The sequence below is a fragment of the Protopterus annectens genome, chromosome 4.part0 (genome assembly GCF_019279795.1).
Source record: "Protopterus annectens isolate FY-2018-M chromosome 4.part0, PAN1.0, whole genome shotgun sequence".
NCBI classification, from domain to species: Eukaryota; Metazoa; Chordata; order Ceratodontiformes; family Protopteridae; genus Protopterus; species Protopterus annectens.
This window is the reverse complement of record NC_056733.1, coordinates 817,899,863-817,913,529: the sequence shown is the minus strand read 5'-3', so window position 1 is coordinate 817,913,529 and position 13,667 is coordinate 817,899,863. Positions and strand designations below refer to the sequence as shown.

The 13,667-nt window shown below is 39.4% G+C and overlaps 1 protein-coding gene across 5 annotated transcripts in view; it reads right to left on the bottom strand.

Annotated features, from left to right (window-relative positions):
* LOC122799595 (splicing factor SWAP) overlaps positions 1-13,667 on the bottom strand; it is a 1,354,031-nt gene that overhangs the window by 942,157 nt on the left and 398,207 nt on the right. For all 5 annotated transcript variants that reach the window (XM_044068762.1, XM_044068763.1, XM_044068764.1 and 2 more), the window contains exon 12: positions 9,858-10,088. In XM_044068762.1, coding sequence (XP_043924697.1) covers positions 9,858-10,088 — 231 coding nt within the window. The remainder of the gene's footprint in view (positions 1-9,857; positions 10,089-13,667) is intronic.

The window sequence follows — 13,667 nt, the reverse complement described above, 5'->3', positions numbered from 1 at the left end:
GGGTCGTCGGTTTTTTAGGCTTAGCTCGTACTCTTGGCCTTAGAAACTCAGTAGTTTTAGACAGAACTGAAGATGCGAAAGTAGTCGTCGGTTTGTGTCAAATATCGGTAGTGTGAAGAAGCTCCTCAGAAGCCTGTGCCTGCACAGCGGCTCCGGACCCAACCAAGGTAGAGACATCCGCAGGTTCCGTAGTCAAAGAAGTGTCTCACGGTATACCGGACTCTGAATCGGTCTCGCTAGTGGCCTGTGAATCCATCTATATGGGCATCAGGGGCTATGAAAGCACCTCACTGAAAACCAGCGAACTGGCGACTAGCTTAACGGAAGCATCGTCGGCAGTTTTGGTCCTGTGTGGTCTGTCTTTGTCTTTATCTTTATATTTTTTCGGAAGATCGATAGTCAGATGGCTTATCGAAGCCATTTCGGAATACGGACATAGAGAGTGAAAGTATTTAGTGACAATAAGGACCAACGATGAATAATTCGGGCACTGAACAAAGCACAAAACTGACAGCGAGGTACATCGTGGTCTGGGCCTAAACAGGTGACGCAGTAAGAATGGAAATCTCAGTGTGGTATTTGCTTTCCACAAGGAAGACAATTGTTAACTTTTTCAGACATCGGTTAGAGCAAGAAAAAAAGGATCCCCAATGGGGTACTTAGCTTTAGAAGACTTCAGGATGACTCAATTTGGAACGAAAAGTCAGGCAGCGGCTGACCGGCACTCGTGCAAACTGCTTCTGCTTCAGGCTCCTCGGCAAGAAAGACTGATGTAATGGCATCGGCTGCCTGTTTTTATACCCCTGATGACCTGACATCAGTCCTGGAGGGACAGCAACCGAGCAGCATATAAACCCAAGTGTGATGACTGCAACAGTGAAACACAAAGAGCATCTAGGTACTGCTGAAATTTCAAGGGTGCTTTTAGAGTAAAAGTATCATCAACTCAAGGTGCCTGCATCTATAGAGGGCACTGTCAAACACTTTAGGCGGGTGACTATTAAAGCAGACCCTCACGAAGCTACTCTTCCCTTTCCTGCCAGCCTCACAGCACTTGGAATACTTGGGCAATATAAAAATGGCCTGATGTTCACAGATAATCTTCTATTTAATTCACAACTGTCTAACTGTGACAGATACAAACACCAAACCAAACTCAAGGCCACATGCTCACAGCTAAACCCATTCTATTATCAGCATTCACCTACACCATACTCCTCATATATTCCTACTAAATTACACCGTGCAGTGGAATTAAAAAAATCCTTGCTTAAGCCTTAACTGTCTAATAAAGGGGCAAGGCGCAGTGTAAACCAAGCACTGAAACACTAAATGAAAATACAGCTGGAAGTTGCCAAGAAACAGCATATCCCAAAATGTAAGCATATGAAAAAACTCAGTGTTGCAGCATAAACCACAAAATTCAGCTTGAATCAAACGCCTTTAATGTAAAATCCAACAGTTTAAAATATAGAAATTAAGCGCTTTCGTTCCTCACTGGAACTTCATCAGAACCCAACATTAAGCACTACAAACATTTAAATAACCTCCTGCGTTCAGTGCCATGATCATAATTAACCAATAAAATCACTTAAAATCAATGTGCTTCAAATTCAGGAGAGAACTAATGGATAGTGCTTCATTTAATCCAGGGTAGCTAGTTGCATTTAACCTAATTTGCCATCTTATTTCACAGGCATCAAGATGTTAATCTACAATCCTACTCTGCATATTCTTTTTAATTTTCTTAATAACCAAAAAAAAATATATACATTTTACATATTTCATAACATGCCTACAAAGGGCATTTGTAGTTTTATGATGTCTAAACAATGTTCATAAATACAGTCCTTCAGCCTTCTGGTGGTTTTCCCCACATAGAAGGCTGGACACTGCCTACACTGGACATCACACTCTCACTGAAAGTCATCAAACTCTGAGGCCACTCTTGCTAATCTCACTAGTGGGGCTTTTATAACCAATTACTTTTGATGTACTAGGTGCCAGCTATAGAAATGTAAATATGAATTAGAAAAAGTTGGCTTGTAATGCACATTGGCATAAATCTACAATTTTCTAGATCCTTACTGATTTCTATGTCCAAAAAGTTAACCTTTACGCTCATTCCACTGGGATGAAAAGGTCAAATATTCAAGTGTATTATTAATATAACTCAAAAATTCATTTAACTTCTCAGGGATATTTCTCCACAAAATAAAGCATGGGATGAGATGCTTGACAACCACACTTGCTTCACCAAGGATGGTTTGCACCTCTTGTTCCACGGCTTCTGAGTAGTGGCGAAAGCTTCTGCTACCTCTGTTGTCTCTCTTTTTCAGGCAGGGTCCACCTAATTGACCCTCCCAACCTAACTTTCAAAACAAACCAACCACTGGACACATCTAATGTAACTCTATTTAAAGGACAACGGGATTCTATTATTAAATGCACAACTTCTCTGTCTTTTTTCTCCCTATTTACTGTCCCTGCTATGAATAGACAACAATACGGCATTTAACATATTTCAAATTGACTTTCTCTCCAAAACAACAGTAACTTACTGTACTGTGGTGGATTCACTTTCAAAAAACTTCTATCCCGCCCTGGAGAAGCTTGCTGCAGTCTCCAATTAATTGACGTCATCAAGGCCACTGAGCACGGGTAGTTTTCTGGCCAATTCCCTCCCCAAACTGACATCACCACAGCAGTTCTAAAAATCCACCCATGCTGTGATGTCACAGCTCCATGGTCCTTCCCCTACTCATACAGTAAGTAATGGCTAGAACGAGGAAACAGTACATGAGTCGCGTCTCCTGCTGTCAGCTGTCAATCACAGCAGGTAACATCTCAAATTACCCTTAGCACTTTGTCAGCTAGGGAAGTTAGGTGTAAAGGGAAATGGGAGATGAGTCAAAGTAGTACAATTCAGGCTTCACAAAAGACTACAGTTTAGCCATTCTAAAAAAGCAGCAGCAGTAAAAAGCACTTTGAAAGTCTGTTCTGTGGCATTTGCACTGTTTGTGTTTTAAGTAGTTATTGAACGGCATGAAATGTTACTTAAATCTAACTGAAAGCCGTGTATGCATGTAAAATCAATGTAGTGACAGCAGTTTTAGTAAAAAAGAGGAAGGCATGTACATGGTTAGTCACTAGAGAGAATGTCAGGACTATACAACTCTTTGCCAATAAAGTTGGCCTTTACCAGCATACCACACACATTTTATGAAAGCACAGTCTACTGGATGGTGGTGGTAGTGAGGTTGCACATCAGCTACAGGCAGGCAAACAAGCACAGAGATAGTGGACGTTATTAATGAGCAATGCTTGGCTACCTAGTGGAGTCCAAGAAACAAACCATAGCCAGAGGTCATCAAGATGTGCTTTACTTGGACATTTCTTCAGATAAATTTAGATATCTCAGAACAGTGCATGTGCAGATAAAATAAGATGTTAACAGAAAGCTGAAAAACCTAGCCTGACAATTTATCACTAAATACTGCCCATTCTGCTACAACTTAAATGTGTTACTGCGTGCACCAACAAATGTAAAAGAGCAATTCCTCTTGGCAGTCCATACCCATTAAAATAAACTTCTATCAAAGTCATTAAAAGTACTAGAAAATGCCCACTACTTGAATCTAGATGTAGAAATGTTAGGGTCTAGAAAATAACTAAAACTAAATACAAGAGTCAAACTCTGAAAATAGTGCCATAATCAACTGGACAGCAGAACAGCAGGAAAAAACGGCTGCAGAAAAGCCTGCAACTACTCTACCACTGCTTCCTAAGCATGAAGTCAACAAGCACAATTACATATGGGACTGGCTGTAAAATAGTACTACTCAAAAAAAAGGTAACAGAAAAAACTCCCAAGCAAACATTTTCTGTGCACAACAGTCTCAATTTACTGACAGTAAAACTATGTGAAAACAGCTTCTATAAGTATTTTTATGACGGAACTAGGAAATGTTTGTTTTTTAATATGAATACAAATGAAAGGTTGTCCCTACAGAAATTAATTAATGAGCCCTCTATAACAATTAGACCTGCTGATAAAGGGGGAGGTTTTGTGATATTTAACACAGAAGACTATATTTCATTAATGCTAAGAATGCTGGATGACTTAGATACATATACTAAGATTTCCATTGTACAATATTCTGATATTATCAACAGGATCAATGAAGAGCTATACGACATGCTGATGTGTTATCAGATTAGTAAAGAAATGTATGACTTTTTTACCATTGAATCCCCTCAAATGCCTAATATAAAAGCTCTGCCAAAAATGCACAAGAATTTAGCCCCACCTCCCATCAGACCTATTGTAGATGGGGAAGGATGGGCTACACAAAATATCTCCATCTATCTAGAAAAAATTTTAAGACCTATTATTAACAAAATTCCCACAATTCTAAAAGATAGCTATCAATTACTAGAAATACTCGACCACTTTGAAGTGGAATTAAAACAAGGAACTCATCTACTGGTAACATTAGACATACAAAGTCTATTTACATGCATTCCCAATGATCAGGGTATACAATCTATCAGAGAATTACTTCAGTTCTATCCTGAGATAAGTTGTAATAAGGTCATATTAATTTGTCAGCTACTAGATTTAGTTCTTTCCAGCAATGTTTTTTCATTTTTAGAGCAAATGTATTTACAGAAGTGGGGTGTTGCCATGGGCACACCCTGCGCCAATACTTATGCCAATCTAGTGGTCAATTTTTGGGAAAGAGAACATTTGTTTAATAATGACCTATACAAAAAAGTATTATTATATACTAGATTTGTGGACGATATTTTAATTATTTGGGAAGGTACGTTAGAACAATTTGAAAGCTTTTTGAAATATTTGGAGAGTACATCTAGTTTTTTTAAGTTTACAATGGAGGCATCTTATACACAAGTAAATTTTTTAGATTTAAATTTAAAAATCAGTAATGGGAAAATTGTATCCACACTATATAGAAAAAAAATGTTGGAAAAATGCATTGCTCAGCTTTGATAGCATGCATCCAAGATATGTCTTTAATGGCATTGTAAAAAGCCAATTTATTAGATTGAATAGAATTTGTAAAGAAAATTTGGACCTTAGACTTCAAGCGGATAAGATGGAAGATTTGTTCTTGCAGAGGGGCTACAATAAGGCACTAGTTAAAGGAATTAGAAATCAAGTAGTTAGAACAACAGATAGCTTGAACACATTAGAAATAGGAAGAAGTTATCAGTGCCATAATAAAAGATCATTTTCAAAATATCAAGAAAAAGTTCACTTTGTCACTACATATACTAATGACAACAAAAAGATTAAAAATATTATATGTAATCATTGGCAAGTGTTAACAGTAGACGATAGAACATTGAAGCTAGTAGGTGAAATTCCCAGTTTCACATATCGTAATAGCAAGAATCTTAAGAGATTACTATGCAAAACACATACTAGGAAGGCAACAATGGCTTTAGAGCCCAACATGAATATGGGCACATTTGCATGTAAACACTGTAATATGTGTAAGTATATTACAGAAGTACAAATGTATATACATCCAACTATGAATTATTCATTTGCACCTAGATTTCATGCATCATGTGATACCTGTAATGTCATTTACTTAGCTACATGTGAACATTGTTCAGCATTTTATATAGGGCTCACTAAGAGAGAATTTAAAAAAAGAACCTACAATCATATATACGATATCAAGAAAAGTAATGAAGCTAGCGCATTGGCGAAACATATAATCCAATATGATAAACAGTTTTAAATTTAGGGTTTTACAAATTGTTAATAGTAGTAGTAGAGGGGGAGATCTAGTAAATATACTAGAACAGAAGGAACTACAATGGATACTAAAAATGAGAGCACACTACCCTCCAGGATTAAATCAATATGTTCCTTTGAAACCAGTTCTTAGGAATCGCAAGTAACATGTTATTTATTATACATTTTATATATCACATATATGTTACACATTTGATGAAACACATCTACATTTCATATATATTTTATATATCAATTTTAACATATTCCATATATTTATATTCATATTTATTAATATTTATATTTAGATTGATAAGTTTTAAGCACATAGCACTTTAATCCAACAGAATGAACAACATACATGCATTAGCTTTAGCCCGACCTGTAGTATAGTGGCATACATTCAATTTTATTTTCTATGCTATTATCTTTATTTTTCAAAAAAATTAGTTTGGCTACATGTATAAGAGATAAACTACACATATTCATATCTCTTGAACTTTGGTTTTTATACATAGGTTTTATGGCAGATTGTATTAATTTAAGAATGATTAGAATGTTGACAAGTTAGGATATACTGTGATACGTTATTTTAAATGCAAGTATATATAACATTGTTTGTGAAGTTAGCTATGGCTTTAAATTTGAAGGTTTTATCAATTAATGAGTTAATTATTTTAACTGGATACAAGACACAACTAAGCTTTCTGTGCAAACTAATGAAATCTGATGAAGCGTATGGTGCATACGCGAAAGCGCTCATTTCTTATACTTTTACCTTTGGAATAAAGAAGAAACCTTTTACTACTACGTTGTTCGCTGATTAATGAACTTTGTGAGTATTTGTTGCCATTCCGCACTGGATATACTTGTGTTTTTTTGCTACAGATACACAAGTATCTAAGGGGTACCGCTGTGTTTATGGACAGTGATGTGTGAAACAAAATAAATGCAGTAACACCTGTAAACTAAGGAGGCCCTTTGGTCATCTACATTAAAAAGTACCAGCAGTCAATGCTATGTTGTGGACAAACTACAATGTTAACAACTGCCACCAACAGCAAGCACACTGAATCGATCTACTAACATGCATGTGGTAACAGATTACCTAAGCTAACTGGAGGTGCAGTAAGCATACTTTGTTTTATCAGAGTTTGTTTTTTTATTACTTGAAGATAGCAGTTTACTTAAACAGAGCACCAATTCTCTTAAAGGAGATAAAACCACAGACGTCAATGAATACCCTTAATGCTTTAATATCATTATGTACTTTAAGAAAAATGACCAGTGTGTGTGGACAGGTTAGCAATATAAAAATTGTTAGCGTTAAGGGAACAACCTAGCTGAATCCAGGAAATTTTTCACAGTTGGGGGCTGGTAAGATGCGATTCCTTCCTACAACAGTCCTTTCTAATGAAGTTTACACAGACCTCAGGACTGCACTTAAAACAATCAAACAGGTTAAGATGCAACATATTCCTAGGACAGTTGTCCCTGTTAAAATGTATGCATGCATCAGAACTATACCTACCCTGATCTATGCCCTTCCCTGGATGTGTGTGTTAAGGAGTGCACTCCTTTATAAAAGCTGACACTGCTGTGCAAAATCAACAGCCTTATAACAATAAAGTGGTGGAAGGGGAAAGTGTAGTTAGGCAGCATAGGATGGTGGTTTGTAGGAAGATATTGGTGATCAAGAGGAGGAGAAGGAGTGTAAGGGCAGCACCAAGGATCAAATGGTGGAAATTGAAAAAGGGTAATTGTGAGGTGGAGTTCAGAGAAGAGTTAAGACAGGCACTGGGTGGCAGTGCAGAGTTACCGAATAGCTGGGTAACTACAGCAGAGCTAGTAAGGGAGATGGCTAGAAAGGTGCTTGGTGTGAACATCTGGAAAGAGGAAGGAGGACAAGGAGACCTGGTGGTGGAATGATGAAGTACAGGAGAGTACACAGAGAAATAGGTTGGCGAAGAAGTGGGATTGTCAGAGAGATGAAGAAAGTAGACAGGAGTATAAGGAGATGAGGTGCATGGCAAAGAGAGGTGGCGAAGGCTAAGGCATATGAAGAGTTGTATGAAAGGTTGGACACTAAGGAGGGAGAAAAGGACCTGTACCGATTGGCTACACAGAGGGACCGGCTAGTAAAGATGTGCAGCAGGTAAGGATGATGAAGGATAATGACGGAAACATACTCACAAGCGAGGAGAGTGTGTTGAGCAGATGGAAAAAGTACTTTGAGGGGCTGATGAATGAAGAGAATGAGAGGGAGAGAAGGTTGGATGATGTGCGGATAGTGAATCATGAAGTGTAGTGGATTAGCAAGGAGGAAGTAAGGATAGCTATGAAGAGGATGAAGAATGGCAAGGCTGCTGGTCCAGATGACATACCTGTGGAAGCATGGAGGTGTATAGGTGAAAAGGCAGTGGCGTTTTTAACTAGATTGTTTAATGAAATCTTGGAAAGTGACAGGATGCCTGAGGAATGGAGAAAAAAGTGTTTTGGTACCGATGTTTAAGAATAAGTGTGATGTGCAGAGCTGTAGTAACTACAGAGGGATTAAATTGATCAGTCACAGCATGAAGTTATGGGAAAGAGTAGTGGAAGCTAGGATAAGAAGGGAGGTGATAATTAGTGGTCAGCAGTATTGTTTCATGCCAGAAAAGAGCACTACAGATGCAATGTTTGCTCTGAGAGTGTTGATGGAGAAGTACAGAGAAGGTTAGAAGGAGATGCATTGTGTCTTTGTGGACTTAGAGAAAGCATATGACAGGGTGCCTAGAGAGGAGCTGTGGTATTGTATGAGGAAGTCAGGAGTGTCAGACAAGCATGTAAGAGTGGTACAGGATATGTACGAGGGTAGTGTGACAGCGGTGAGGGAGTGACGGATGCGTTTAAGGTGGAGGTGGGATTGCATCAAGGATCAGCTCTGAGCCCTTTCTTATTTGCAATGGTGATGGACAAGTTGACAGACGAGATCAGACAGGAGTCCCCGTGGACTACGATGTTTGCAGATGACACTGCGATCTGTAGTGAGAGTAGGGAACAGGTGGAAGAGACCCTGGAGAGGTGGAGATATGCTCTAGAGAGAAGAGGAATGAAGGTCAGCAGGACAAAGACAGAATATATGTGTGAATGAGAGGGAGGCTAGAGGAATGGTGAGGATGCAGGGAGTAGAGGTGGCGAAGGTGGATGAGTTTAAATACTTGGGATCAACGGTTCAAAGTAATGGTGAGTGTGGAAGAGGTGAAGAAGAGAGTACAGGCAGGATGGAGATGGTGGAGAAGAGTGTCAGGAGTGATTTGTGACAGACGGGTACCAGTAAGAGTAAAAGGGAAGGTCTACAAGAGGGTAGTGAGACCAGTTATGTTATATGGGTTGGAGACAGTGGCATTGACAAAAAGGCAGGAGTCAGAGCTGGACGTGGCAGAGTTAAAGATAAGATTTGCACTGGGAGTGACGAGGGTGGACAAGATTAGGAATAAGTATATTAGAGGGTCAGCCCAGGTTGGAAGGTTTGGAGACAAAGCCAGAGAGGCAAGATTACGTTGGTTTGGACATGTGCTGAGGAGGGATGCAGAGTATATTGGGAAAAAGATGCTAAGGATGAAGCTGCCAGGTAATGGGAAAAGAGGAAGGCCTTAAGATAAGGTTTACGGATGTGGTGAGAGAGGACATGCAAGTGGTTGGTGTGACAGAGCAAGGTGCAGAGGACAAGAAGAAATGGAAACAGATGATCTGCTGTGGTGACCCCTAACGGGAGCAGCTGAAAGAAAAAGAATGAAGCTAAACAGAACATTGAGGAATATTACAAAAGTGGCTTTTGAGTCTTCCCTTTTACAAAGGCTGAAAAAATGCCTGCACACTTGCTATTACAAAAATAATCTGACAACACTGATTGATAGGCACTTCTTGATGAATGAGACAGAGTAAAGTGTCACAAGCTGAGGGAAGTCATCTTCCTGCCAGAATGAAGCAAAAAAAGCACGCAAACAGACCAAATGTTGCAGGATATCTGTCAAATGCATGACTAACATTTACTACTGCACATTAACAGAAAAAAAAACATTAATTTCAAATCAAACAAGCATACCTTGTCTAGCTTCCAACTCTTCCAGAGTTGGTGATGGTTTCTTCTCCTCTACAACAGAAGGTGCTGCAGGAGCTTGCTCTTTGTTTGTTGTAGCATTACCATTTTCCTGACCTTCATTTCCTTCCCCATCCTCCTCTTCACTGTCGTCATACAATTTAACCCTGTTTTTTTCCAGAGGTAGCATATCATTTTCTTTGGCCTTAATTGCAAAACTTATTGGACCACATGAGGCTGTAAAAAAAATCTAGAAATAGTAATCCATGAAGCCTTTAAAAACAAACAGAGATGCATTTCATACTGCTAATGGAACAGCAGTGGAATAAACGCATGATCTAAGCAAGGATCTGCAGTCAATACTTCATCCTTTTAACCTATCTTTGCAATTGGTAGATGCAAAACATACATTAATATCCATGGAACATAGTAGCAGCTCATTAGACGTCATAGGTAAAACGATGAAAAAACATATAGGACAAATTCTCTGACGCACTTCTTTAAAATCAAACTGTTATGCCAGCTTTAACGAACAGAACACCCCACATTTTTCTGACAACTTTAGAAAGTATCTTTAATGTCAAAGTCAATGTGAAACCAACAGTTCCATTACAAATGAATTATTCCATAAGCTTGCGCAAAAAGGGCATTGCGTGATTAGATCATGGCACAAACACTGTCAGAACACAGTCAACCTCATTCACAGGTCTCTCCTGAAAACTAGTTTATGCTTCCCATGCTGAACATGCATAGAACTGAAGACCAAGAAAGTCAGTTCCACAACATTATGGTCTTTGTTCACAGCAACAATTTAAAGTCTCATTTTCTGGAAGTCTACACACAATCACCAATGAAAGTGCAGTTTTGAAGGCGTCTTACAAAATTTTTTTGGTGTAGTCACTACTGTAATCACAACCCAAGAGATCTCTGCTGCAGGCTTTGTCAGATGTCCATATCAACTTTCACAGCTGAGCAACTCTTTCTAGGCCAGGCTAATGTCATTGCAAACTGGATGACTTCACAAGCCTGATATACTGGTGGTGCCTATCCATGCCATCTTTCATTCTTACCCCACCACAGGTGAATGTTGTGCCTAAATAGCAGCCCATAGTACTGACAGATTTCTAGGGACAAGGTCTGATACTCAAGATCAAGAATATGTCAGTCTTCTTGAGAGGCCCAAATGAGAGTAAGCAAGGAAAGCAAACTGTAGATAATCAGGCAGGGAAGAAAGGAAAAAGGGCACCCACCACAGCTCTTACACATCCCAAGCAGTAAAGGGAATGGAGGAAGGAAAATAAGACTGCAACACTGACCAGCTTCAAGCACCTACTATTATAAACTAACATTACTGTACTATTCACGTGGATCACTGGTGTAGTCATAATAAATGGGAAAATTCCCAGGGCTACCCCTATAGTCAAGGGTGGGTGAATTTTTGCAGGGTGGAAGAATCAAACATGACATTCAATACAGCAAAGGCAAATCCAGTTCTAGATCTGCAAACCAGACCTAACCTAAAATGTTTTGAAAAGATGTGGGCAGACTATGTGACCGTCTCGAAGACATCCTGGGAACTAACCCCTTTGAGTAAAACAGTGATGAAATGAGAATCCTGCACCCCTTAACCAGTCTTCAAACATCTGAATAGTTTTACTAGCATTTCTCACCTATATATGTTTTGTGATACTTTGTACCCCATTTCTATGCTTCTAATATAAACCTTACAATAGACGCATACAAATGGCCTCTGAACCTGCTTTACACATACTACTGTTTAACTACAACATTAACATTTTCTACCCTAATTCCTTCCATCACTTGTATTTCTTTGAATTTCTAAACACTGACCAGAAGATCTATTATCAATCTTACAAACCCACTAACATCCCTCTTCAAATGTTCAATGTTCATGGGCACACAAGTATTTTTTATACTGCAGTAGTTGCTTCTACTTTCATACGAATGCAATCTAATTAGCAAAGTTGTGCAACTGTTAATGTAAGTTTAATGTCTTGTTCATAGATTTCTGAAAGTCTGTTTAAAAAAAAAAAAAAAAAAAAAGACTAACATGTTGGGTCTTTTTTCCTCTGGGCCTCTGCTGAAAAGGGGTTTTGATAATTCTTATTCAACAAACCTGGTAAATAAAAGCAAAATAAAAATACAAAATTGAACTTTCTCCTGTAAACTTCTGCCACTACTTTATAAGGATCAGTAGGGATTCTGTTTAGCTGATATGCCCTGCAGCTCCCTGCATGTATTAGCACTCAAACATCTACATATATGGTAGGTATGAGACCCTCCGGAACTTTCTGAATTGCAATCCATTCTCCCAGGTCTGCTTGATTAGTACTCAGACGATATGAGTGCACTTCCACCTCCCTACACGTACAACACTGTGGTGTGCTCTGCGATGACATTCAAGGCCCCAATCAACCACACTGCCTTGAAAGTTTATAGGGCTCTGATAACTGCCCAACATTTCGTTCATGTTTACATGCCATTTCTCTGCAAGACTGTGTACCTTTGTTTTATAAAATCAAAATTACTGCCCTCTCCCCCAAAGTCTGAGGCATCTATGGTTGGTATTTGTTTTATCTGTATGTCATGCCTATGAAAGGTAGAACTGGAAAGCTGCACTTCAGTGGATGACTTTTCTGATCTCAGCAGTTCCTCAGGAACCACTGTAGTTTCCCCATATGCAGCCTGGTTAGGGGAACCATCACAATAGTGGACACCACATGGCCCAGGATGCTAAGGAAAGTACAGTTTTGTACCTACCATAAATGTAGATGTTTGAGTGCTAATACAGCTGCAGTCATAACAGATGGGTTCTCCTGCCGTCAGGCGGGTCCTTGGTCGGCCGAATTCCAAAGTCTAGGTCCTGCGTCGGTTGTCGTCGCTTCTTCCCTGACGTCAGTGCGACAGGGGTATAAAAGAACCAGCAGACACCATTTTCTTCAGTTTTTCTTGCCCCAGACGTCAGGTGCCCCCAGAAGGAAGGCAATACATAAATTTGTGTAATAAAGCAATGCCATATAATCAAAATACAGTAGTTGCAAGCAAATACACCACAAATGAATACCCCAATCAGGTTGTATGAGGAGGTGTTAGCCAATAGGCCTGTCCCAGGAGGGGAAGGAGGGAGGGAAACCTGGACTGCAGCTGTATTAGCACTCAAACATCTACATTTATGGTAGGTACAAAACTGTACTATGTTCATCGTGCATACAGCTGCAATCATAACAGATGGGTAGAATCCCAAAGCTAAGAAAGGGGTGGTAGGCACTAGGTGGAACTAGGAGGAGCCAGGATGCCCTGCAAGACTGCAGTGGCAAAGCCTGCTCTAGTTTTGGAGTATAATGGTAGGTGGTAGTGCTTGGAGAAGGTATGCACAGAACTCCAGGTGGCTGCTTCCAAAATATCTTTGGTAGGAACTCCTCTGAGGAAAGCTGCAGAGGTAGCTGTGGCCCTTGTAGAGTGAGATCTGATGCCTGCAGGTACAGTTTTGCCATGAAAAGAGTAACAAAAGCGTATGCAGTGGGCTATCCATTTTGAGATTGTCTGTTTGGAAATTGGCTTCCCTTGAGCTCCTACAGCATAGGACACAAAAAGCTGTTCTGATTTTCTGAAAGGCTTTGTTCTGTCCAAATAATAACGCAGTTGTCTGTGGATGTCCAAGGAATGTAGTAATCTCTCTCCTTTGTTTTGAGGATTAGGATAAAAGGTAGGTAAGTGTATAGCCTGATTCAAAGCTCCCCTGGATACCACTTTTGGCATAAAGGACGGGTTGGTTCGTAAGGAAACTCTGTCCTG